At 40.2% G+C, this 27,682-nt stretch overlaps 1 protein-coding gene across 5 annotated transcripts; it reads right to left on the bottom strand.

Annotated features, from left to right (window-relative positions):
• Nucleotides 1-710: 710 nt before the first annotated feature.
• On the bottom strand, nucleotides 711-27,682 carry MDM1 (Mdm1 nuclear protein). Of its 5 annotated transcripts, none has more exons than XM_037389114.1 (15): nucleotides 27,419-27,680; nucleotides 26,385-26,490; nucleotides 23,608-23,969; nucleotides 23,006-23,137; nucleotides 20,805-20,960; nucleotides 18,612-18,745; nucleotides 16,369-16,468; nucleotides 11,344-11,382; nucleotides 10,807-10,982; nucleotides 8,172-8,450; nucleotides 6,251-6,399; nucleotides 5,997-6,127; nucleotides 4,760-5,018; nucleotides 3,608-3,676; nucleotides 711-1,330 (listed from the first exon to the last, which is right to left on the bottom strand). In XM_037389114.1, the coding sequence occupies exons 1-15, from the start codon at nucleotides 27,464-27,466 to the stop codon at nucleotides 1,224-1,226; spliced, it is 2,247 nt and encodes a 748-aa protein (XP_037245011.1). In that variant the 5' UTR covers nucleotides 27,467-27,680; the 3' UTR covers nucleotides 711-1,223. The 5 variants fall into 5 exon arrangements, with proteins under 5 accessions (XP_037245011.1, XP_037245012.1, XP_037245013.1 ...); XM_037389115.1 differs by lacking the exon at nucleotides 27,419-27,680 and adding an exon at nucleotides 26,806-26,902; XM_037389116.1 differs by lacking the exon at nucleotides 11,344-11,382 and having other exon boundaries at nucleotides 27,419-27,682.

Genomic DNA, 27,682 nt, shown 5'->3' with positions numbered 1-27,682 from the left:
GGCTCTATGAATTTATCTGGCATAACCTGGACAGAAACAAATCAAACAACCTTTTTTATTTTCAGTAATACACATACATTATTGTATACAAAATCAAAATGTGAACAAATGTGTACAAAATTAAAATATTTCTTGTATAAAATTTCCAAATTAAGTAATATTAGAACCTGAAGCCACACAAGAAGAACCAAACTGCCTGCTAGCTACCTATTTCCTCTACTTCATGTTAAATTGTTTGCATCACTTGGAAAGATAAAACAAGCTGTCAGCATAAATCACAAACATTTTTCACTGTGACAATGTGACTGACACAACAGTATGTCAGTCTCCCAAAACCAGGGAACTAGGAGGAGAGGTAATTAAAATGTCAAAGTCAAGAAAAAAACATTCTTCTGCATTTACTTTCAGAGATCAACTACTCCTAAATCCCTGAGTTTGAAGTGGGGCTGGAGGAGGCCACTGTTTAAGGTGGCTGAGGTTGCTTTTTCTACAGAAGTTGAAATTAACACCGAACACAGATCTTGCCCACAATAAGACAAATGTTCACATCAGTACATCTGACAAACTGCAATACTGTACACATTGAATTGTAACAGTCATGCTGGCCAAAAAAATGTGGATCGTGAACAAACCCTAGCACTTAAGTGTCCTTTTCTTAAACTCCTGTATTTTCCATGCTAGCTTCATTAAGAAATAATTTTTTGGTAACAGGTTAAAAGTACCAGTAAGTAGTAACCTTTTGTTACAGCACTGTGTTGTACTGACAATTCATAAAGTAACATAAACAAACATACCACGGATAGCTGGTTAAAATCAAGGGAGGTGTTTGGTGAATGATGGTGTTGCCCCTGAATACTGTCCCAGGTCATACTGCACAGCTGCAGCAGAATACCTTGAAAAGTAACACGCAGGTTGCATAAAAAAATAATTATCTCGGTTTCAAGAGGTGCCACTGTAAAAAAAATAAAACCCCACATGGCTGTTGTGATATAATGAATTAAGACATAACTCTCAGATGTAAAGGACCTACATTTTCAACACTGGTTTAAATATTGAAATTTTACATTGGGATGGCAAGTCCTAAGCGTTGGGCCACATTAGTCATAAGTGAAAGGATGCTACATGATATCTACAATGACAATTCTTTGAAATGTACACTACAAACTATAAAAAAAAAAATAAATAATTTTACAGAACAGCTTCTGTACAACAGGTGGGAGGTATTATGTCTTGCCCCAGAAATCCTTCCTCTTCTGAGCTCGTTCCAGTATCTGAGATGCAAGAGAGCTAGATGCTGCCGAGCGAGCAGAAATCTGAGACAACCTGTCATCTGTGATGAAAAGCAACAAGGGAAAAAGTAAATACGAAGATTAAATATACATATTAAAACACAGTTGACATTCAGGGCAGGCTTTGAAAGTGCAAATATGTTTATGCCCTCTTTCACAACAGATGCTAAAATAGTACCGCAATACACTTTAATTGTATTACTTGGTAACCGATATGCTGGAGAAGAATCTCACTAGAAAGCTACCAGGGTGCGAGGTAAGTTTAGGAGAGCTACATGCCCAACTCTTGACAAACTCAAGAATGAGAGAGATCCTTACTGTCACCTGGGAACTGCCCAATTCTCCAAGTCATCTTTACATTTACTCTCCTGTGTCAGAAGACCTCAGAAATTGCTCCTCTGCCACTGAAGTCTGTATGGACTAGACTCTGATAATAACGTATTCATGAAAGCAACCCACTGTTTCAAGCAAAGCAGACAACCTTAGAATAACGCATGACTAGAATACCAGAACCTATGTTGCCAAAAGAGCCCTTCTATGCCAAACCTGGCTACTGTGTCACAAGCCGAAGAAAACAGGAAGTTTAATACAAAGACAAGAAGAAGCATGCTTTAAAAATGTACTTTTGAAAGGTCTTCCTTTTGAATACAAGGTCCACTTCGCACCCAGCAGAACTCTTAAAATTAAGCAGCTTGGACGCTGCTTCTCTGATAAAGCACAACATTATACTTTAGCATCATTATTAAAATGTTGCTACAGCTCTGTCAAGATGCTCTCTATGAAAAATGACCTTAATTACACCCATTCTCCTGCAACGGATTAAAAAGAACGGTATCACTACTTCCCAGTCCTGTCCTCCACCACCAAAAAAATTTCCAAAAACCAAAAAAAAAACCCCGAAAAAATTCCACAACTCAATCCTAAGAGGACCTGTACTTTGTCAGTGTTTCAATTAACTTTTCAACAGTATTTCTAAATTCTTAAAATACAGTGATCTAAACAGCCCGTACCCGGCTCATACACTATGCATAATAACTATATTCCCATGTACGAGAAAACTGCTAAATGCACTTCTGCAAACAGACGTGTCATTGGAATAACTCCCAGGTTGTATGTACATGAACAAATATGGGCATATGAAATATCTGTAAGTTGGCACATTGCACCTGTTTCTGAAAGCTCATACATCATCTTTCGGCTCGTAAGGGCAAAAAAAGGGGGAAAAAAAAGAAACAGCAATTACAGCACTTAGTCTGTGTGCAGCAAGCTTGTGGGAAGCTGCAGACTACTATAGGATTTTGCATGTTTTATGTAGACACACAGATGCTTGGCTGAGCCATCTGCACAACCCACACATTTTCCAGTCAACTGCAATGAGTAAAATAGAGAATCAGCCAGAATCTTGGTTAAAACCAAGGAGCAAACAAGCACAAGGCGTACAGAAAAAAGCTTTTGGTTGCTCTGGGGTATATCTATAAATAAACTGCAATCAGATACAAGCTTGCTCTGCCCATACTCTAATCTGAACTAAACACAGGTGATTGCAACTAGCACAGCACCACACCAAGCTCAGCCTCATATACCATGCAAAGAAATAATGTATAGCAGATCAAGCTAATGAGGCTACAGTGCTCTTGGTTGACTCACGCTACTGAGTATATTTTGTCTGCCCACAGAAGGGCCAGGAAGATGCACTGGTGGGCTGTGCACTGGCTGCTCCCCTAGGTTAACTTCACAGTAAACAGAAAAAAAGGCCAAAACAGCAATCAGAATAACAGGATGCCGTAAGCACCACTAATGCACTGAGCAGAAGAACAGGTGTGAAAATTAAAGCCAGAGAAATCATTTTATGCTGCATATCTGGTGCTGAAGTCTCACAAGTAAAATCTTTCATTTAAAATTTTTCGATACCTTTTTAAAGTTGCAACAGAAGTTACTGCAGTTGCAACCTCGGCTGTGATCATTTTGCAGTTTGCTTCTGTTGCTATCAACAGAAAGGCTTAAAAAAATGTGTGAGGAAGCAACAATTTTAGGTATGGAACCGAGCAAGCTACAGCAACTATATTGAGCTACAATTGTCTATTTAATTTTCAACCACATTTAATGATTTATTCATACTAGAAGACACCTTCATATCTACACTTCAGATTACTAGGATGAATATTTTCAATTTTGATGAAATAATGAAGTAGTTATTCATGCAAACACATAAACTAGCATTACTTACTGCATTCAGAAACTTCTCACAATAGTGCAAGAGTTAAAATTAATCTAGGTAATATACACATGATACAATAATACTTTGGGATGAGAAATACCTTGATCATTATAGTTTCTTTCCTGAAGGGGTAACTGGAAAGATCTCATTTTTGGATTGCCAACATTCCCTAAGACAGAAAGTCAAAGGCACAGTTTTGAATCATTTCAAAATAGACAAAGGATAATACTTCATTTTAGCACATTTAAAAATGTTACAACACTATTTCCAAAACGTGAGTTGTATAAGTGGCAAACATACCGAAAACTCCACAAGACTCCTTTAGGTTAAGGTAAAAGAAACTTACTCCACTGTATTATTCTCAAGGTACATATCTCTGGTAGGTGCTACAAGTTACCTTAGTGAACTGTACTTAAGGTGGAAAGCTAGAACACAGCACCGATTCTAACCTCTTTCCAAGGAAATTCTCTGGATTTCACCATCCTACCTAACCTGAGAGCTACTTGTTCCATTCTAGAATGGAAATGCTACTTTAGTTTAGCTAATCTTCATAGTAAAAGGACCAAGAACTGTGGGACCTTAAGCAGCTACAAAAAGTCTTTCTGGAAGGGGGACTTAAGCACATAAACTTTATTTTGACAACAGGGTGAAGGGTGCTTTTCTTTATCAAATTTATGTCCCCAGTACCCTAAACATTGTTTAAAATCTTTGAAATGCTCCAGCACAATTTCCTTCTCAGCCAAGAAATGGCTTTTTTCAATATCCAATAAACCTTTCATATATGCCTTTTTTGTTTGCATATCCTGCAGAAACATTTAAGGAGCTTATCTCTCAGAAATCCAGAACTCCTGCAAAAAAACATGACACTATAAAGGTCCCCAGTTACGTACCACTGTTGGTAACTGCAGCTGGAAACGCATCCAGTTGTAGCCTAAAGATTAAAAATTACAACTGTCCATGCTAAACCAAATTACTCTCATAATGAGTAAGTACTTCTTGAAACTAGTAAGGCAAAATTAGACAACAGACAATTAGAATACAACATTAGTGAAAGGTGAAACTAAGGTGGAGAGTTGTGCACAGTTCCTCAGCAAGACTAAACATATAGTAGAAAAGCTTTTGTTTACAAACAACACATTCTTTGTAGAGTCTGTAAGGCAGCAAGCTCAGCACTCTCTTGTCCTGAACACTGCACAGTAGACATTTCCATCCTGCAGCACTCTATCACAGCCAGTTAATACACAAAACCCACCATTATGCTGGAATTCTGGATCCTTGAGAGTCCCTTGAATACGACGAGAGGGACTCCAGTAAGGCATAGAGCAGCTTTTGGCTGTCTTCAGCACAGGAGATGTAGGTGAATGCTCTTGATGGGCTGCAGCAAGAGGAACTTGCTCATCAGTAACACTGTTAGGAGACCACTGATGCTGCCTAAGTGGCAGAGGATCCATAGTTCCCAGCCCAGCAGGTGGAGAGGTAAGGAGTGAAGCAGCTTTCACTTCCACACCAGGCTAAAACACAATAGAAAAAGGGGAAAAAAAAAAAGAGAAAAAAAATCCCAAACAAACAAACAAACAACAAAAAAACCCCAACCACAAAACCCCAACATCTCATATACAGCCTTCCAGCACAGATCCCTACATATGCACCAAATGTTGGCCTTACACTGTTACACTTCTCATGAAGGTACTGGAAGAATAAGTATTTCAAGCTTGTGAGACAACTTAAAGAAAATGTATTCCTAATAACGTATTTAACACGGTCTGAAAGTAATCCAGTCAGGTCAAACCAAAGGCATATTTTTTTCACAGCAAAAAACTGTGTTTGTATATTTTAAACCTACATAACCAACTTCTCATGCAATTGTGTCTCCTTCTATTACAGAACTTAAGTACAGAAGACATACACAGTGAAATGCTAGCTGTGTTTGTAGAATGCAGACTAAGTGCAACTTGACAAAAAAAAAAAAAATCACAATTTTGAGAGGAAGACAGTTAAACAACTCCTATATGTTTCTATTTTCCTTTTAGTAACTATGCAAACTGCGAAGTAAAAGAAGCACAAAAGTAAGGAGAATGAAACTATTATGGCACATTCACCTATCTTGTACATAGGCAGCCAACCTCTCCTTGAATTTCTTCCAAGTCAAGGAATCTGGAGCTGTGCCCTATGTCAGTGGCAAGCTACAGGAACATTAATGGGGAAATGAACAACTCCTGATGGTAACTTATCTACTTTTTTTTTTTGAACAGATCCTGTGCATTTAGCAGAAAAAACCAAACTGGAGCTCACTCCAAAATTTTTAACTCCTTGCTTAACACTACAAAAAAAATTATTTATTCAGACATCAGCCTTTTATAGTCACAGATGCTGAGAATTTTAGAATAGTAAATGGCAACTCAATAAAACGATTTATTAAATAGATTATTCATAATTACTTAAAAAGCACATTCCTAAATGCATAATGGTAAATCTCTTTTCTGACTCACCTGGAAGGACCTTCTTTTTGAAGCTTCTCTTGCACCTTGCTTAGCTGAAGAAGGCTCTGTTCCTAAACCTTGTGTTCTCCACTGTGAAGATGAAGACTTGCATCTTGGAGGAGATACTAGAACTGCACCTCCTATTGTAGTGGAGAAGATGAAAAATGCTTTATTACCTTAAATAACCTAATAAATCAATTCATACATGTCCTTTTTTTTAGTTAGTTCTTGAAATACTGCTTTGCATTTAAAAGTCTTTTTACCAACGGCTGGGGTAGTGAGATCATGATGAGTCCTCTGAGCTCCACCAAGTGCTCTCAGCTTTGGAGTAGGAAGCCTGCCGCCTGTCCTCGAGGATACAGACGAAGAATCTGACACAGCTGCAGAAGAATTCAATACTAAGGCATTCTCACTGGAAAGAAAAAAAAAAAAAAAAAAAAGAGAAATAACTAAAATATTAGCTAAGGACTCAGGTTCTTGCACTCATGCATTTAGTTTCTAATACATTCCTACAATGAAGCCTACGGCAAGACAGCGCCATAAAACACTAACAGCCTGTAGCTAAAACATATGTTTGCAATGGGGAGTCCTGGATTCCAGCCCCTGAGCCTCTAAAACACAGTTTCTGTATTTTATTTTTTTTTTAATGTAACTGGATAAAATACATAAACAGTCTCAATGTGCAAATTCTGGCTCCCTCTGTCCCAATAAACTTTGAATGTATTGCTGCGCATTAGCAGAAACTCAACAGGAGGGCTGGAAAGAGTACTCAACCAGAAAAACTTTGAACCCGGTGGCCACCTTAGAGGTGGGAATCTGAGTTTGACTCTTTTCAGTCAATGTAGTAGAACTGAAACCAAGTATCCCACGCTTATGTAATCGCTCTAGCTCCCAGGTTATTAAACACATCAGCACTACCACTTCTGTCTTCTTCCTCCAGGTGCATTTCAAAAGCAGGTGGTTGCATATCCACACTGTGCAAGGAACCTGATCCTATCAGTGCATGCTAGACAAGCTCTTAGGACATGTAGGCAAAGAATGCCTCATTTCTAGCTCTCAAGCGGGCACAGGTAATGCGCAGGTGTTCAGCTGCTCTGCACGGCCAAGTCCAGAGCATATCTCAGCACACACACGACCACACTGCGGGATGAAGGAAAATCTTCAATGTCAATCAGAGACTCAGAGACACACCTATGAACTAGATAATCTCTAGAATTAGAAAGAAACTTAGAAACGTTTTCAGGATGATGGTTGTGAAAGCCTGAATTTAATTTCTATATGAGTCTAGCACCTCAGTCTTTTCTTTGCCTGGGTTTTACATACAGAATATTATCGCCAAAGGAGACAATTAAAATTCCTTACCTTTAATTTGTCCTGAAACACCAAAGATAAAACCCAGTAAGGAATACAAAATGCTTAGATAGTACGGTGACAAGGGCCAAAGTTATTCAGATTTAAATATCGACCAAACTAAAATATTGTTCTACTGAAAAAAAGTATGCAAAATTTGCACAGTAAAATGCCAGAGACTTCTGTAATTAGATATAAGATGGGTCCTTCCACAGTCAAATACAGTGCTACGTACTGTACTATGCACATACTGAATTGACCTCTTATTATTTCTGTATACTGCTCCACCATCTTCTCACCTGTGCTCAGTAACATAATCACCTGCAACTACTGGATGCTAGTTATTTTTTTTCCCCAAGCCCTTTATCTTTTCCCATGAATATTTAAGAAAAACAGATGCTTAAGTACAATATTAGCATGCGTCCTATCCTTTCAGTCCTATCAACACTACACTTTCAATTTGAAGCAAATGGTAAGCTTTAATTTTCACTACACTTGGCTGCTGTGTAATGAACAGTCTGTTCTGAGAGGCCCATACTACAAATTTTATAGTTTTGGGAAAAAAAACCATCAGCATTGTTCATGCTTCTACATACTTCCATCTTGCAAGTTAGAAATCCAGTATTCCTAATGACAGATCCATTTTCATCAAGCAGCTCAGTGTCTTGAACCTTCTCATTCCTTAACATACTATTAAAAACAAAAGTAATGTCACACCAACTTATACTCTCTTAAATAAATCTCATTTAAAACCAAAAATGAGTTAACCTACAAATTGTTGAGATGTTAGAGGAAAAAATTACATATATACACCACAAAAAAGTTCAGCTTTACCCTTCAATTTTCTTATCTTCACTGGCATCCTTATTCTTCTCTTCTAACTGCTGAGCCACGACTGCAGTCTGTTCATCTTGGTCTTCTTCCTTTTCTGTTGATTGTTGATTCTCCCTTTCTTCAGTACCTTCTTGTTCACTCCAAACTAAACGCCTTTTGACAGGAACAGTTAAAGCATCTGACATGTCCTTCTTCTCAGTGCTGTCCTGGTGTGGCTGTTCTTGGGAGTCAGGTTGCTGCAGAGTTCTGGGGCTTGGTGCAGTCTCTTTTTCAGAAATTCTAGGTAAGAAAGAAAGCAGTGTTCCATACTATTGACTTCCACAATATGTATGTGTCTATGCAGAATACATTCATCCAGTTCAGTCCTTTGCCAAAAGTACAGCTCAGATATGAAAAAGTGGTATAGTAGACATGATGAATGGTTAAATTTACACTGAAGTTTTACCTGACGTTTAAGCACAACCCATTTTCAAACTAGTCTATGAAAATTCTTTCTGGATTACCATTTCCAAAAATGCAATGTAAAATTAGGGCTCTTCTTCCAATTTAAACAAGTTAGATTATCAGAAGTGCTCAAAAAATAACTAGTTCCGTGCATAGGGACTGCCTGACGGCACAATTCTGAAAGCCAAGCAGTTTGAAACTACTCTTTAGGCACAACTTAAAACTCTCAGCTGCTCCCAGAAATCTGCATAAATTAGCCCAGTGCACAGAAATGAGATCAGTAAGAGGATCTGTTTAACATCTTCCAGTGGTGTTTAACATCTTTGTCAACAACACAGACATTGGGATTGAGTGTGCCCTCAGCAAGCTTGCCAACGACACCAAGCTGTGTGGTGTGGTCGGCACGCTGGAGGGAAGGGATGCCATCCAGAGGGACCTTGACAGGCTTGAGAGGTGGGCCTGTGAGAACTTAATGAAGTTCAACCAGGCCAAGTGCAAGGTCCTGCATGTGGGTCAGGGCAACTCCAAGCCCAAATATAGGCTGGGCAGAGAATGGATTGAGAACAGCCCTGAGGAGAAAGACTAGGGGGATGCTAGTGTATGAGAAGCTCAGCATGAGCTGGCAACATACACTTGCATCCCAGAAAGCCAACTGTATCCTGGGCTGTATCACAAGAACCACAAGCAGCAGGTCAAGGGAGATGATGCTCCCCCTCTACTCCACTCTCATGAGACCCCACCTGGAGTACTGTGTTCAGCTGTGGGGCCCCCAACATAATAAGGGCATGGATCTGATGAAGTGAGTCCAGAGGAGGACTACAAACATGATCAGAGGGCTGAAGCACCTCTCCTATGAAGACAGGATGAGAGCATTGGGGTTGCTGAGCCTGGGGAACAGCAGCTTTCCAGTACCTAAGAGGGTTACAAGAAAGCTGGAGAGGGACTTTTTACAAGGGCATGTAGTGATAGGGCAAGGGGTAATGGCTTTAAGCTGTAAGAGGATAGATTTAGATTAGATATTATAAAGAAATTCTTTACTGTGAGGGTGGCAAGACACTGGAGCAGGTTGCCCAGAGAAGTTGTGGCTGCCCCATCCCTGGAAGCGTTCAAGGTCGGGTTGGATGGAGCTTTGAGCAACCTGGTCCAGTAGAGAAGGTGTCCCTGCCCATGGCAGATGACGTAGATGATCTTTAAGGTTCCTTTCATTCCAAACAATTACATGATTCTATGATGTGTATTTCACAGATAAAAAATCAAACCAGTAAACCAAAAAATTTACACCATACTTAATATCACACATTGTAGTGTAATAAATAATGTTTTCCATCACATCATCCACTAACCCGTATTAGAGCTACAGTCATGCACATGGGTAGATCTCTCTCACACACAGAGGACTACTGTGTGTACGCAGTCTAAGTGGACTACAAAGAGAGGCACTCAGGGCGCTGTTTTTAAATCACATCTCAGAGAAGACAAATTGCTTTTATTTTCCTCCTTGCTTCAGCAATAGCAGCCTGTACATTTTACTAAAATACTAATTCTGAATTTTCCTGGCAAGGGATTTAACATCTGCCAATTCTGATGGCCTTCAAAGAAAGGAGAAAATGGATGTACACCATTCCAGTTCCTAAGTCTACATCTCAGAATTAAATGGTGTCTGAGACTTGACCACAAGTTTAATTAATCTGCACAAGAACATTAATAACATCTGAGTACACAAAACATATTTCCTTATCATTCCAGTGGAAAGAAGAGTATTACTTCAGTATGACTCAAGTGTGAAATTCCTCCAGACTTGATGAGACTAAGGTTGCCACACCAAATATGCACTTGTAGACAATTATAAAGGAGTAACTTTCTCTTCTTCCAGAAGACTGAACTTTGCCTCATTTTCAATTTGAGCACACATCAACTGATGTACCTGTGAAAAGGCAAATGCCCTCATCTGTTCTGCAGAATTTACATATCATAGAACTGTACAAAAATCTAGGTTGGAAGGGTCCTTGAAAGACCATTTGGTCCAACTTTCTATGGGGAAAGGGAGCCTAGATGAGATGATCAAGCACCCTGTCCAATTCCATCTTGAATAAAGTCAAACATCCAAAATCTCACAACTATGCTAAGTCTATATTCAGCATTTTACTCTGTTTCAAAGCTGAAGAATAATAGGCAGGAACGACAACCTTACCCAGCAAGATCTAGTGCTCTGATGTTGTGGCTGATGCCTTCTTCTGAACTGGAATTTGAGGACACATCCCAAAGACTGTTATTATCGGACAGGATCTGATTAAGATGATATCGGGAGAAGTGTGTTCCCTCTACTCGTTGCCTGTAAGCCTTTGCTCTTTCTCGAAGTTCTCTCACCTACACATCAAAGTTTCATGAGTTGCATGTCTGTTTAAAGTTCACTAATAGGCTATTATAAAGTATTTGCATTAGCTAATGGCAGCTAGAGGAGAAAGGCAAGTTACTCATAAAATAGGGCCACCCACAGCACAAACACTGCATGCTGCAGTAAATGCAACATAAGGAAAGCAAAAATAACAAAAGTATGTATTTAGTAAGCCTGTTTGAGCCACGAAGACAAAGCAAGACTGTCAATTATTCATTCAATTAGCACGAAAAGTTATGCAACAACTATGAGTAAGTTTAGTGCTGGATTCTAATTTTTCCATCAGCAGACAAGTGCTCCAAACACTGAAACAGGAACTTAAATGCAACCAACCTCCATATACCACATGGAATTTAGGGTGTTTTGAGATGCCTAAAAAGAGGAATACAGAATTATTTTTAAATTTCTTATTTGTCTTTCAACACTGTATTGTTATTATCGCCCTTGTAACTTTATTACAGTCTAAGTGAGAAATTAAATACTAAAAATCTGTCAACATAGCTCTATGCTGCCTCCCTAAGATTCAGTTTAATAGCTGTAAAACAAGTATCAGCACTGGTATTTCACCAGTTCTTGCCAAGCTTGAGGAAACTGATTTAGGTTTCTATGCATTAGCACTCAAAAGTACATTCACCACTAATTTATGATTATTTCAAGTCAACAGGTCTATGTGCATGTGTAATACTGAGTTTGCAAACTGTGAAAACTGCAACTGTCTCTAGCTATATTAAACTTAGCAAGGAGCTAATGATAACATGAAAACTCTTGATGCGACTGTAAGACATAATAAAAAAATCATTCTTTCTAGGCTACCAGTAACTGTAGTAATGAGATACAAAACTGTTCAGATGTCAGGTTTAGTCTTAAAATAATAAAAGTGATGAGCCCTCTCTTTAGAGGTTATACTGCTGATTATACACTATCGTTTTTATGGTTAAAACTATTTAAACACTCACACCATTTGTGTCCTCCACCCAAACACAATTAAAGTGCAGGAAGAAAAAGCAACAACAAAATTTTATGGTTTAAGTTATTTAAAATAACTTTGTGATATTGTCTGAATTCTGGCTTACTAAAAAATGGTTCACAGGAGAAAAGTATTTTGTCAAAGAGCAGGAAACAAATACTGACATTCCCCCATTTCCCCTAGCACATTTACATAGCTTTTCTTATTTGGTCTTCTTTCATTATAGACTTTGCATCATTCTTCCTGTAACGAACAGAGTTAGCAGGCCAAATTCTGCTAAACCCACTAAAACTAACTGGATGCAGCAGATGGAAACCCACTAAGCCCACACCAGCTAACATCCCACAATTTGACCCACAAAACTTCCAAAGAAAAGCCCATTAAAAATAGATGCTTCTCATTTTAAGAGGACAGTTTAAAGTTTGAGGTGCAAGTGATTTACTGGGTTATTCACTTCAAGAAGAATGAAAAATTAATTATGATAGACACAACAGAAGGAATATAAATCCAGAGCAACGGGACACTGCAGGGGGAGGAAGAATACCATGTTTCCAGTAAATTGTGAAGAAGTACAAAGGACAACTGTGTCCTTCAGTGACTCAGCGGGCAGCATTATCTCAGCAGGACACAGGCCCCAGAGAGTCCTACTGTGATTATGTATTGTCTGCATTAATTTTTCAAAAGCATAATTCAAAGAGATTTTTTCATTCAACTGCTGAAAAAAAAATAATATATTGTAGAGTAGCAGTCCAGGAATAATTGCTACAGCTAAGGTCATACCAGGATTCTATTACGGTGTTCACCTGTTTGGGCTCAGAACTACAGACCCAAAGTTACCCATGTGTGGTCGCAACTGAGGGGGAAACCAGACTGAATCAGTCAGAGCTTATCATCTAATCACTTAGACTAAGTGAGAGATGCTCTGCAGGCACCTTTGGCAGGGGTGAGTCTCCACAACCCACCAGATGTAGAGGTTAGATACAGGTTTGAAGAACATTTCATGTCTGTGCATTAGCACAGGAACCAGAATCAAGTCATGTAGAAACCAAAAGGACTATTGGGCAGCCTATACTGTGAATGGCCAAAGTACCTTTGTTGCTTTACAATAAAACCAATGCACTTAACCTGCTGTTAACACATCTCTCAAATGGCTAGATTCTTTCTTATATCTCAACTGTGAATGAAATACTTTATTCAGTCCTGCTATTTTAGCCATGCTGGATCCTATCGTGCGGTTCTTAAAACAAAAAAGTTGATGGATGCTACAAGAAAAACAAGTTTGGCCAAGAATCAGGTCTATCACAATTTTTATTCTTGTATTATCAGAGGTTTTAAGAATTAACCTTGTTTTTCTTCCAACCTGTCTTGAAGACTGGAAAATTCCAAGCTTTAACCCGGTTCTCTGCTTTTACGACACCCACAAGAAGCTTCTTAAGAATTATAACCCTCAGTGATGCATATGGAAATACTAACAAGACAACAGCAAATTTTAAAATGCCATATAGAAAAAAATCCTACACGGGAACACATTTACACAAGCTAAATGTTAATTCTTTGCCTACTAGCAAAACTAGTTTGATATGCTGTACTGGTCTTGGCTGGGATAGAGTTAAATTTCCTCATAGCAACTCCTATGTTGCTATGTTTTGGATTTGTGCTGAAAACAAGAGTTCGTAAACAAAGGGATATTTTAGTTACTGCTGAGCAATGCTTACACAGCATCAAGGCCTTTTCTGCTTCTCAGACTGCCCTGCCAGTGAGCAGGCTGGGGATGCACAAGACACTGGAAGGGGACAGCTGGGACAACTGACCCCAACTGACCAAAGGGATACTCCATACCATATGGCATCACACCCTGCAAGAAAAGCTGAGGGAAGAAGGAAGGAGGAGACATTTGGAGTTGCAGTGCTTGTCTTCCCAAGTAACCATTACACACGATGGTACCCCACTTTCTGGGAGGTGGCTGAACGCCTGCCTGCCCACGGGAAGTAGCGAGTGAATTCTGTGTTTTGCTTTGCTCATGCACACGGCTTTTGCTTTACCTATTAAACTGTCTTCATCCCAACCCACAAGTTTTCTCACTTTTACCTTCCCAGTTCTATCCTCTATCCCACTGCAGGGGAGTGAACAACTGGCTGTGTGGGGCTCAGCTGCGTGCTGGGGTTAAACCACCACGCATGCTCACAGGCATGGGGTTTGAAGTCTAACAGAGACGGGAGAAATTCACGTAATTCCAATTACAAAAGGCTCTTCTACATGAACTCATACTAAGATCTAATGTAAGCATGCATACATAAAAACATGTATGTAATCACAAATGTGTAATCTAAGCACATTTGTCATCAATAAATATTTGTTATTATAAAAATTAGTTTGGTTCTTCCAGCTACTCCTTCATTTAGAAGGCCATAAAAATTCTGATAATTCTTTTTCTAATTCTTCATGTCTACTGCCAAGTGACTTCTTTCTAGTCTCCTGTAATTCCCCTGTCAGCTAGAAAATCTCCATGGAAAAGTCTACAGTGTGGGAATCTGTTGGTTCTCATACATTCTAATTAAATGGTGCACATACGTACTTCCAACATCTCTGAAACACAACCTCTAAAGGATCCTGCCTGGTAAAACAGAACATCCATCCTCCACTTGCAGTCCCCTCATTCCTTCCCTCGACTGTACTGCAGTGACTCCTCCCGGCAGCTGTGCCGCAAACACAACGTACTCCAAGGCAACACATCCCTTTCCCTTTACTTGCCTACCAGTTAGCTGCTCTTGAAGCTGAGCACTGCTCCTGTTTTGAATGTAACTGATGCAACATTCAATCTTACATGCCATTAAAATGACATAATATTCTACAGAAGCATTCTGTATACCACTTAGGCTGAATGCAATAATTCAGAATATTCTACAGCCTTAGTTACGGTAAATCTAATGCATGTATCAATACATAACAAAAATAAAAATATTGCTTGTTTTCAGTCCTCTAATATCCTCTTGAGGCTGTTTGCACAGAACTGATTACCTGATGCACACATATACAAAATTTGATTACAAATCAGTGAATGCTACGATATACTTTAAACTCCAAGACCTATTTCTCATTATTTTGTATGTATTCAATATATACCTCTTTTTGCCTAAAAATAAAATTACTTGCTAGGTTAAGTCCAATGAGAAAACACAGAACTGAACGCTACCACACTACTACTGCAGTTCTCAGAGAACTTTATTTTAAAATCTCAAAGAGCAACACCCTAGAGCCATTTGCTCCAGTTCCACCTTCCACATCAGCTTGGTCCCAAGTGATGAGGAAACTCACATTTCAGCAGCACACAGTGGATGCAGAGATAAACCCATCTGGACTGTTGCATTGTGGCAAGATGTCACTGCCCTGGTGGAGAACCTTGTGAAGGTATGTCACGCACATGCTCATGCACCCAAGAGCTGGGCCACTGAAGAACATCAAAGCAATCAGCAGATAGATCAGGCTGCCGAGACTGATGTGGCTCAAGCAGATCTCAGGCCATCAAAGAGAAGATGCAACACAGATGGGTGGACTTGACCATGGAAACTACTGCACGGGTTATCCATGAATTCGAAACATGCACTGCAATTAAGCAAGCCAAGCGTTTAAAGCCTCTCTGGTATGGAGAACGATGGCCAAAATATAAACGTGGGGAGACCTGGCAGATCAACTATTATCACACTCCCACAAACCCATCAAGGCACGTGCCATGTGCTAACGGTAGAAGCAACCATCAGATAGATAGAAACATACCCTGTGCCCCATATCACTGCCTGGAACACGATCCTGGGCCTTGAAAAGCGAGTCTTAAGGTGACATGGTACTCCAGAAAGAATTGAGTCAGACAACCAGGCTCATTTCCAAAACAACCTCATAGACACCTGGGCCAAAGAGCATGGCAACGAGTGGGTGTATCTCACCCTCAGTCATGCACCAGTCTCCAGGAAAATCCAACAATACAACAGACCGCTAAAGACTACACTGAAAGCAATGGGTGGTGGGACCTTCAAACATCAGAACACACATTCAGCAAAAGCCACCTGGTTAGTCACAGCTAGAGGATCTGCCAACCGAGCTGGCCCTGCCCAATCAAAGCTTGTACATACTGTGTAAGGGAAACAAAACTCCTCCCTCACTTTGGATGTCACATTAATATATTCTTTAAGTCACATCATCTCTAATTTTTTTTTGCTATATAGTATACTGACTTGTCAGGACCTAATTGTCTTTGTATACTCATGTTTGGGAGCTTAGTCATGAGCATTACAGTCTCAAAACTGTATCTTATAAACACCACAATTCAAAGATTTTGCATCTATAAATCAAAATACAAATCATACTCAGGTTTCAGATTTTTTAAGAATACTCACCTGGTTGGGAACTTTACTCCTAATACGATACCAAGCTCCATCTTTGTAGAAATACTGGGCTGGAGACAAAAATTTTGACCTATATTCAGTGTTCATCTTCCTAAGAAATCAAGAATGAGGGAGGGAAAAAAAAAAAAAGATGGAAAAAGTAAAGCTTGCTATCCAGAATACTCTTTAAAAGAGTTATATCAACAATCTTAAGTAGATTTGCATTTAAATGCCAGGGTTGAGATGTGAAAGACATGCTTTGAAACACAATTCATCCATACCAACACAACTAGGAAAGCTGTGAAAAGGCTCAGAGCTGGTGGCTCTTCCCGTAGTTACTCCTGTTGGTTTTTCCTCACAACCCTTCTGCCAGAAGCTTTTGCCCTGACAGCCGTATCAGCAGATCATAACACACGCATCAGTCTCAATCACTTCAGGCAAAGCACAGCACCTTGGTTTAAGTCACTGATGGAAGGTGCATTTAAGTTAAAATGTCTGGTTTGCACTAACGTATCCAAGCCCTTTCTTTCTATGAACTTCACTCTAGAGGCACTCTGCATATCAGAGCAGAGGGGGTATGTGTGTAAACTCTTGGGGCTAGAAACACCTGACTACCAGAACAATGATCAGTAAAATTCATGTAGGTCCTACTGGCTTTGATCTTCAAAAGGCCTCAGCACTTGAAAAGATGGATTCTTTTTCCCTACTGCCACACACAGAAAAATTAACATCATCTAACCTATAGCAGGCAATAAGCAATACTTCAAGTCCTTAAGCACTGAACTGTGGATTTATCAGCTTAAATCTGAACAGGTTTTTGTTTTTAATCTTGCTTCAGAACACTACTAACTTTATTTTAATCTCTCTTTTTCAGTTCTTCTTCCGAAACGGATCATAAAGGCCTGAAGTCAAAGAATAAAATGCACCTTGTAAAAAGAAAAATACCAGTACAAAAAAACCCCTTCTTTCCATATGTGCTGTTCTTTGAAACTGACAATTTCCTTCAGTTTTGATTGCAAAATTAATGGATTAGCTCAAAAAACACATCACTGCCATGCCTTGATCCCAGTCATTCTGCTGCAAAAGCAGGTCATGCAATACAGCTTGCATACAAAGTGACAGTCCTGTCTGCATATTGAGAACCTGCACATTTTGCCAGTTACCTGCCCAGTGACTGTTTTAGAAAACTTTGCCTTGTGCTACCACACTGAAGGCGTAAAGGCAGAAATTTGCCCTTAAATGAAAAAAGTCATAGCAAATGATCAAGAATTTTACACACTGCTCACTGCAAAACTGACTACAATCTAATATATCAAAGAGCTATGAAAACTGGAGTTAAGGGTTTTGCCTACATTATAGCCACTCACTTTTCCAAAAAAGCAGTTTTATTTCATAGAATTCCAGGTGATCATTTTGTAATTATCTCCTGATATCCAACAGCATTCAGACCTAGGTAAGTCTCCTCTCCTATCTTTAATCTAATGCCTTAACGCTGCCAGAAAGTCATGCAAATGAAAGCAATCACTGGGACATACAGTAAGCACAAAGACAGCAGAGATGGATTAATTTGTGCATTTTAAAACCTACATCCACTCTGGGCTTTTATTTCTCTTAGCATATCTCAGATATGTAGAAAATGGAAACGAGTTCAGTTCCTGCAATGTAGGTGTGTGGCAGAAGAAAAAAGATACTTTGATAGTGCTCAGTAACATACAATTTAATTTATTTCTATGCTTGTCAGATTACCCTAAATGGGACAGATTTCTTTCCTCCCCTTTACGTCATGTGTTTGCTTTTGTTACTCTGGGACAGGTGGTGGTACAGACTAGAAAAAACATACGTGAAGTACAATCACCACAGTTTTAAGGTGTGACAAACAAGCACGGGAGAGCAGTTTCAAAGGTGACTACAACGTCCAAAGCACTCACTGAAGTAGCAGCACTACACCAGTGTAATTTCATGCACGTTAAATTTATTAGTAATATTATTATTGCATCAGAAGACTCAACTGAACGAGTGTGGATAACCACACTCTCACTCACGATAAGCTTCCACTCTCACTGCCCCAAAAAGGGGATGGAAATTAACACCATCTTTAGATGTACCCACAGGAAGCTCAATCCCAGTACTGCAAGGGGGCATTTGCTCCTGCAGCTAGCTGTAGTATGGTGTTGTTAAAATCCATCATCCATAATTCTAAACATCAGGCTGCCATATACCTATTCACTAAGCTATTTTTCCTATTTTATACATACCCACGACTTGCATGTACAGAGAAGGGCTTTGGATTGGTATGTTGCTTATTTTTTTGTTTAGGATGTTTCTGTTCTGATTTCCCTTGTTTTGCTGCATCTTCTGCTGGCTTTTGAAATGGTTCTTCCCTCTTATTCTAAGGCAAAGATAATTTTAAAAATAACACATTAATTAACAATCTGAAAACCCTCATATTCCTTTTGACATCAAGTTTTCACAAAAAGATTATTTTTAGTGTTAGCTGTTTTGCATATTTAATGCAAACAAGAATATTACGTTGCTTTGTTAATACGAAAATAAATTAGCGAAATGCCAAAGCTAAGGTTCCGAGTACAACATTCAGCCAGTTTGACAATCCATTTTGTATGCTTTATAAAATGAATTTAACACAAAACACAGAAATAAAATGATAGCTGTGCATTCTAACCTGGTGTAAGATTTAACATGTATATTTCTGGAATTTGTAATTAAAAAAAAAACCACAACCTCTTAGCTTTATACTCAAGAAATATAAACCCATTCATAATAAACCAAAAGGCAACTTTTTAATTTGCTGCCATTCTGGTTAATAAAGGGTCAGACTGACTCCTTCAGTTTTCACATCAAAGATATTTTTTTTCCTGCTTATTTTATCCTCTTGGAAATCTCAAGCATGATTTCTGATTCAGGTACAGATCTTCACACATAATGTTCAAATTCAAGAAGAAGAAAAAAATAAAAAGAAAAAAAAAAGCCCACCAAAATCCCCCAAAACATTTTCAAATTATTAATCACAGAAGAGACACCAGTAGAAACAAAAAGGTTTTGACACTTTCACCAAAATTCCCTTCTCATGCCTTCTCTTCCTTCATTTTGTTAGCTCTCTTGGGAAAACATAACCTGAATTTCCAGTATTACAAAGAAATGCTTCCTGAAAGCTTCATGCCTTTCAAGCTTTCTTCACATCTGCTAAAAGAGACAAAAGGGACATAAAATTCCTCATTCCCAGATGAGATTTATGAGTTGTAAATGATCAAGTCTCTAAGCCAACAATTGTCTTTAAGAGCCTCAGAAGTACCAACGGTTTAAACTGAGCTACAGGCAGTCCACATTAAGTATGCATTTTGCTCAGCAATGGGCAATGACAATGGCTCTTTCTGTTTTATCAGGGAACAGAAATGGGTACTGAAGAGACTTGTATGTGGTCCTTCTACCTGAAGGATGGTTAGCTAACCTGCAGAAATTTAGACAACACTACACTTGGCAACTTGCTACAAACATAGACATTCATATGTCCACCTTGCAAAACAGGTTAGCTGTCATGCAGTCTAAATTGCTCTCACCTGGTTTTAGAAGGTCTCAGTCTGAAACAATTCCATTTTCATTAAATGTATCTGGTAAAACAGCCGTAGCAATGTTTCCTAAAAGTCCACTTAAGTTTGTCCAAGCCAACAGCAAGGCAAGGAAATGCAAGGCCTCAGCCAAATTACTTTCACAAAAGACATTTTAATGTTCTGAACTGAGTAACAGCCCATGTAGGCTACACAACGCCCTGTTACAGCCCTGTGCTAAATACAGTTACTTACCTTGCAACTTATCAAGGCAAAGGGAAATTAATTGTAACCCTGCCTCCATGTTTCTTCAAATTACTACTGACTGAAAATCAGTTCCAATTGTGGCATCTTCCATTCACCAAAGTATTTTTTTTTAATTCACACTATGTCTGATTTATGAGATCCAAAAAGTTCCAGACCTCCCACTCAGCCCTCCTGCATACCAAGAGACTACACTGGTACCAAAGAGAGCATAAATCCAAGATTTATATTTTAGAAACTATCCTAATGACTAAAACCAGTATTTCGATTTTCAATTTAAAAAAAAAAAGAAAAAAGAAAAAAAGATAAAACAAACCACTTGAAAACTCATAAATTAAGGTGACAGGAAAAACACACTTAAAATGTCATTGTACACTGAACAAATGCACTACAGAAACTACAGAACCCGCTAAAGAAACCCCTAAGAGCAAACAGAGCTGTACAGTGTTGTTTTCAGTCTTTTATACTAAACCACTACTGAGTCCAGTCCATTAGCAACAGCTCTAAAATGTAACTAAAAAATTTCTGAATAAACCCACCCCCACGTTACAGAAAAGAACCATCAGAATTATAGAAGTATACTAATGTCTTCTTTTTTTTTTTTTTTAGGGAAATATTTACTTGTTCACAAACTGGAAATTCTTTCTCTTCTGAACCATCTCTGTCTTGTGGACCTTTAACAGGAGAAGACTCTTTGAAATTCCTCTCATATGCAGTTTCAGAAGCAATTGCAGGAGATTTAGATGGAGGCATGGATTTACTTGTGTTGCAAATAACCTTAGGGGGAAAGAAAACAAAAAAGTATACGAGTGTGAGTTGCTTAACTTAAGGCTAAATTTTCAAAACCAGTTAAATAATTCATGCAAACACACTCACATATGAGCAGAGAGATGGCCATGCGTACAAATACAGCACATGCAGACTAATTTAAGTTCTAGGACAAACTGAAGAGAAACTTAATCTGATAAAAATACATTTAAAAGTGACCATGTCAGACACCATTAAACCTGTGGTCAAATGCTGTTTTTACTATAGCTCACTAACAGAGGTTTTGTTTATTTCGTAAGACAGTTCACCTTCAGAGTTGTATGTAGGATCATATTTTTTAAAACATATGCCGTGAGTCCTCAGTACATGTCCAGTCCATAAGTAACAGACAACTGTTCTGTGTTTTAGAACTGGATGCTTAGGGCTTGGGCAATTTGAGCCATCCACTATTTTCGAAACAATATTGTATCACAAATCAAGGTAGAGAATTTGCCCAATACATGGTCAGGTATCATCTCCTCATGGGGGTGCCCAATTAAAACATCATGCCATATGTCACAAGCATACATTTTCCCCAGCTTTGCTGTGACAGTTTAGGTCTGACTTATAACCTACCTTGGATACTTTCACTGAATCTCTTCAAGGGAAAGGTATTATCATTATTCAGTATTCAGGTATATTCTCCATCACATCAAGAGCAATGAAAAGAGTATCAGTTGTTTAAGATGTATAATTTTTATCACTAAATTCTCATCTTAAGTTTAGAACCTGCAAACATTCATATATATTTAAATTTTTGCAAAGTTCTATTTATCTAAGGATTTGTAGTCCCTACAGACTTATTCTTATGGCGTCTTATTCTGTATAAGCTGTGAAAAGAAGTTTGCTATTTTAGATTCCACAGTCTTTCTTCTGAAATAGCACAATGTTCACAAGCATCAATAATGAAATTATCAAACTGATTTCTAATAGAATCAAATGGAATTCTCTACGAAATTTTCCATAAGGTGACTTTCTGGCACCTGCCTCTTCCTCAGACGGTCCTTTGGCTTCTATACGATTGTCATGCATTTCACTGAGTTTTCCTTGGATAAGGGACTGCTGGGAAACAGGTATCTCACAGTAAGTCCAACAGAAAAAGACAGGATAGTGATTGATCCTACTTATCAACATTTATTGCCTCTGCAAGCCATTACAGAACAAATCTGCTACCTGTGGGTAAAAACAGAAAGTGCACCATCTGTAGCAATCCCATTAATGTATATGCTCCTAGTGAAGAAATAGAAGGCAAAATAAGAGCAAAGTGCCCATTTTATACTGAAGAATGACCAAAAGATGGACTGTCTCTCCTAAGTCCTGACCCCAGTAACAATGAACTGAAAACACATCCTTGTGGTCTAATTAGAAATAACAGCATTTCCAATCCTAGAAAATCCTAACACTCATAAGACGTATTAAAATGCCACAGGAGGATCTTAAAATCAGAAGCCTCTACCTATAAACACAAGCAGTCCTCACGACAGAAAAAACACTACAGAGAGGCACTTTAGGGCTTAGAAGCATACATGCACAGAGATGGAGACTGAGAGTAAGAAACTGTGTTAACCCATAAAAGACCATGAGAATAAATAGCGAAACCTGAATGATTTCAGTGGCAAGATATGTTATTACAATACAGAACACCTGAACATTCCTCTGCTGATTAGCTATATACTAGGTAACATGAAAATGATAAAAATGAAGGGTAATGTTGAGTAGGATCTCAGTCCCTAAGGTAAATTAACGCAAACAGAAGAAAACAGTCCTGTTAGAAAGGACAGAATACAACCAGGCGTAAGCAGAACAAGTAATTAGGCCTGACTACAACAAAGAATAACAGGGAAACAAGTCTAATACTTCCGTGTATTGGGAGGAAAACCAAAAATAATAATCATGTAACAACATTCAAGTCTGTCATTCCCCCATTAAAAGAGCAAGCAAGGAAATCCTGGAAGACAAGCAACTTTGCTGATATATAAAAGAAAATATTTACTTTTTGGATTCTTTAAAGTTACCTCTTCAGCCGCAAGTATTGGTGACTTTTCATGAGGGCTCTTCCAAACAAACTGGCTTTGATATTCAGAATTTCTGGGGAAAGTATTTAAATAAATATTCATGCCTGCTTTCCTCTGAAGATCTCTGTGAAGCTGACAACATAAAAAATAAAAAACAAAAAACAACACCAATTGTTCCCTTTCCTAGAATGTTTTGCAAGTCAGGTATCTTTCGATGCATACTTTCAAACCATTGGTTTAGCTTTCAGTTGTATGAATTACATGAATGTAAAGCACATTTTCTCATTACAGCCAACAACCCCAAAAAGTCTGTAACTATTGGCTAAATCCTTGTTTAACTGAAATCAGTAGTGATGGCACATGAAGGGCAAATTCCTATTGACCTAAGTGGAACTAAAATCTGGTCTCAAAAGTACTGTTCTCCCAACAGCGAAGCTGCAATGTAGAATATCAAAATACAGAACTAAGACAAGAGTTACACAACACAGGCTGGTGTATGTGCATTAAATTACTGTGAATCATCAGATTAGTAATTTTTATACTGGTCAATTAAAAAAAAAACAAACAACAACAACCAGAAAAAAACCCAAATCTTCCCTTACCCCATTACCCATTTTTTCTAATTCCTTTTTTGGAGATGAAAATGCTTCATTTTGATTTGGTGGAGCTGCAGAAGGTGATCTCTTCATGTTGTTTTCTGCAAGGGCAAAAGCTGTTTCACCTCTACAATCTACTGAATGTGACTGAACTTTTGGGGGGAGTCTGGGTCCTTCTGGTGTTTCAATTTTTTCCTGATTCACAGCACTGTTATTGTCATCTGTGTGACCCTCTGCAGTCGTAACAGCTTCAGCTTCAAGTGGGTCATTCAAATCACAATCTGCTGTCCATTCAAAGAACTTTGAAATCTGTGGATTGTGGTAAGGTACCCTTCTCTTGGAAATGAATTTTGGTTCCCTTGCAATTCCTGAAAAAGACACATTAGGTTTAACAAAAACATTCTATTGAACACATAGTACTACAAGAATAAACTGGAAGTTTATCATACAACTGATTACTAGAAAAAACTATTTTAGGATCTGAACAATGACAGCCTATGAATTATGGGCATGTCTATGAAATTCTGCCTTCCTTCCTACCTGCAAATGCCTTTTCTTTCCACTAAAGAGGGATGCGAACATGGTGCTCCAGGCCCATGTTGGATAAAACCTTAGAAAGCAAATATGGCCCTAGGACAATCTTTTGCAGCTTGATTCTGGGAGCCGAACAACAACAACATTAACAGACAGTGAAAAGAATGCAGTTAACAGAATAACCAATCTGCAGCAGTAAGAGTATGCCACAAATACTTCTCATTACACATGGACAACACAACTTGTTGAACAGGTTCTCACCGATTGCAATAGGACACTGACAGATCCCTATCCATCTAATACAACTGTGATTTAAAAACATCTCAGCTGGTGACTTTTTACAGTACAAACAAAAAAACAATTAAAAAATTGTAAAAAGACTATGTAACAAAACTAGGTATCAGGTTATTGTAAAGAATTGCTGGCCTTCGCACATGCACATGAAAATAACACTACCTCACCATTTTAAGAAAAGCATTGAGTAACTGAGCACATTTAGAGCAGGAAATCATAATCCAACTGCAAACCGCTCAACTGCAACAGAAAAATAAGTGAAGACCCCTAACTGGCTGAAAGAAACAGTTTCTTAGGAGAGAGAAAAACCTCCATCTCATGAAAATGCAATGTAGAAAGAGAGAACAACCTACAGTGAAAGGTATACAGAATGTCTGGATGCCCAACCACACATACATACAGGTGGTAGGAAATAATTCCAGCAGAAAAACACTGGAAAAGCAGCAGGAAGGAACTCAGAGCACCTGCTGCTGTTAACTTTTTGTGGTGATGTTCCAAGTCATTCTCAAAACTGCTAACTGTGTTTCAACAGGAAGCACCTTAAGTGAACCATCAATAAAAGCCTGCAAGTCCTATGAGGTGACAAGTGACATTTGAAGACATAGCTCGTTAAATGGCCAGAAGAGGTAGGAGTGAAAATGAATGCAAAGATGCACCAAGCATGACAAAAACATCACTACAACGTGAGGAGGAAAAATTGCTGTACTGCTAACTCATGACTTTATTGCAAGTTTTGTAAAATTTGCAGTTTTGTTTGACTAAAAAAGAAGTATGGATTACAATTTTACAAAGAAGTTAGTGGTTGGATGCTTGGGTGTTTCAGAATTCGAGGACATTATACTCTTAAATACAGGCACCCATACACAGACCAATGCACTAGGGAAAGCAAGGTTAAAGAAATATGTATTTTGCAGTAATGGAAGAAAGCAGTAATATATATAAAGCATAGTGTTTAGCAAGAAAAGATTATTTATTAAAATGTCTAGCATCTCAACTAAAAACAAGCCCTACTCCCAGTAGTCAGTTCTTAATTACTAGGCTGTAATTTAGAAGAGTTAACACATCGTGGGAATGAATATACTGGACTCCGACTGCACAGTGCCGCTGCACTGAACTGCACTCTCTTGTTAATCTGTCTTGTTCCACTACAATAATTCCTACTTTTTACCGCTCCTTTTCAGAGCGCTGCAGTTGTCGTCATTCTCCACCCTACTCCTATGCCTCAACTCCCTACGGGTCGTTCAATCCAGATGCTACCTCCTTTGTCTTTTGCTTCCAGTCCCCACATTCCCCTGCCATAATGCCTACAAGCCCTAACTCCTAGACTACAGCACAAGTTTTTTCCTTTAGTGCTCATCTTTTTCAGTTAGTTGTTCCTGTTAAGTCTTCACAAAAATCTTACTTTGTATAAGACTTTGCCCAAAGTTAGTCTCTTAAATATGGAATTTCACTCACTGTTTCCATCACTACAGGTAATGTATGGGTTAACACGGCATCTGCGCTTCACCTTTGGGACTCAACTTAGGCCGCACCTGGGCAGCAACCACGTATTTTTTCAGGTTTTACTAACACTAAAAGCACTAATATGCAAAGAAAGCTTCAGCGTAGCCAGAAAGAATACGGCACTCAAAAACATATCCTAAATCAGGGGTCCTCAAACTTTTTAACCAGGGGGCCGGCGCGCGGATGCAGTGGCAGGCAGTCATCTGCGGCTGCTTGGTTCCCCCCCAACCCCCGGCGGGGGCGTCTGTAAATACCGGGGGCCGGACTGAGGACCCTGGGGGGCTGTATCCAGCCCATGGGCCGTAGTTTGAGGACCCCTGTAAATGATGACGAGGAATGTACTTTTAACTGCGTGAAGCGCACGAACTGCAGGCACCAAGGAGCCACCTTGGTCACCGACCCCCGCCGGGCCCAGGCTCGCCCCGACCCCAGCCGGCTCGGGCTGCGCTTACCGAACTGATCCGACCGCAGTCCGGCCCACAGGCACTTCTGCTGCTGGGAAGGGCTACAAAACTCTGGGCTTTTCCATTTGAAGTTTCTCTTATATTCACTGAGCCCCTGCAGCAGAGAAGTACCGAGAAGTACGCAAAAGGCCTGTCTGTATCTCCGAGTAAAGTTTCGGGAACAAACACAGCCCGATCCCTCCCGAACCCCCGCGACTGAACTCGTTCCGTCTGTACTGGGCAGCGCGCCTCGGGGCACGGATCTCCCCCTTCCCGCCTCGCCGGTGGCACCCCCGGAACGGCTGCACCCCCTCCTCCTGCCGGCTGCGGGGCGCCACCGGGCCCGCCGCCCCCCAGGCCCAGGGCCCCGCCCGCCCGGGCAGCGCACGGCCCGCCCCCGACGCGGCCCGGCAGCCCCACGCCGCCTCACCCTGAAGCGCACGGGCATGGCGGGGCGCGGGCCTGCCGGGCCGCGGCCGTCAACACCGCCGTTCCCTGGCAAAGCCGCCGGGCTGGCCCGCCCCGTCTCCCCGGGCGCCTGCGCGGGGCCCGCCCAGCGGGGGCGGGGAGCGCCGCGGCCCGGCCCGGCCCGGCCACATCCCCCCGCCACATCCCCCCGCGGCGCTGCCCTCGGGGGCCATGTTGGCCGGGCGCGGCCGCTGCCCGCCCTCACAGCGAAGCCCTCTGGGGCCTTGCGGGTCGGGGCCGGCCGTCGCCCGCCCTCACAGCGCTGCCCTCGGGGGCCATGTTGGTCGGGCGCGGCCGTCGCCTTATCCACGTTAAAAGCCTTTTCCCCGACCTGTGGCAGGGTAAGGACGCTGTGCCGCCCGTGCTGCCCGTCTGGAGGAGGCTGACGGGCAGGCGTGTTCGCCCAGCAGCCTGTCAGCCAGCCGGGCAGGGCGCGCGGAGCTAATGCAGCGCAAGGCCAGGGGAATACTGGCTGCCCGGTTAAAAAATAACACCAAAAACCAACATGCCCGTGCTGGCAGCGTTACGTTGGCACAAAAACAGCGTTTAGAGAGAGGAAAAATAAGACCCCTTACCTTTCTGGAGCCTGTGCGGTGGCATGCCAGCTGCAGATCCTCCTCCATCACCTGGCCTGACCTCGCCGCGGTCAGCAGATCCTAATCCACCTTGTGCAGCTCGTCCCTCAGGCTCACTTTTGTGGCTGCCTTCCCACTGCTATTCCATCCTGACTCTTGGATTGCATCAAATTAAGGTGAACCGAGAAGGTGGTAAATTAAGCGGTTGAGATAGAAGTACTAAACAAAATGGTATAGGCGATCTGTCTACAATCCCTCTGCTTG

The sequence above is a fragment of the Falco rusticolus genome, chromosome 5 (assembly GCF_015220075.1).
Source record: "Falco rusticolus isolate bFalRus1 chromosome 5, bFalRus1.pri, whole genome shotgun sequence".
Taxonomy (NCBI): Eukaryota; Metazoa; Chordata; class Aves; order Falconiformes; family Falconidae; genus Falco; species Falco rusticolus.
Note: the sequence above shows the minus strand (reverse complement) of the source record. Positions and strands in the feature narration are given on the sequence as shown.

Excerpts from the sequence above, each read along its gene's own strand:
- MDM1 (XM_037389114.1), bottom strand. The coding sequence starts at position 27,466 with ATGGAGGAGGATCTGCAGCTGGCATGCCACCGCACAGGCTCCAGAAAG. Across the intron at positions 16,469-18,611 it reads TCTGTACATGCAAGTCGTGG|GAAGATGAACACTGAATATA; the intron begins GTATGTATAAAA and ends TTGATTTCTTAG. Across the intron at positions 10,983-11,343 it reads ATTCCATGTGGTATATGGAG|GTGAGAGAACTTCGAGAAAG; the intron begins GTTGGTTGCATT and ends TTTGATGTGTAG.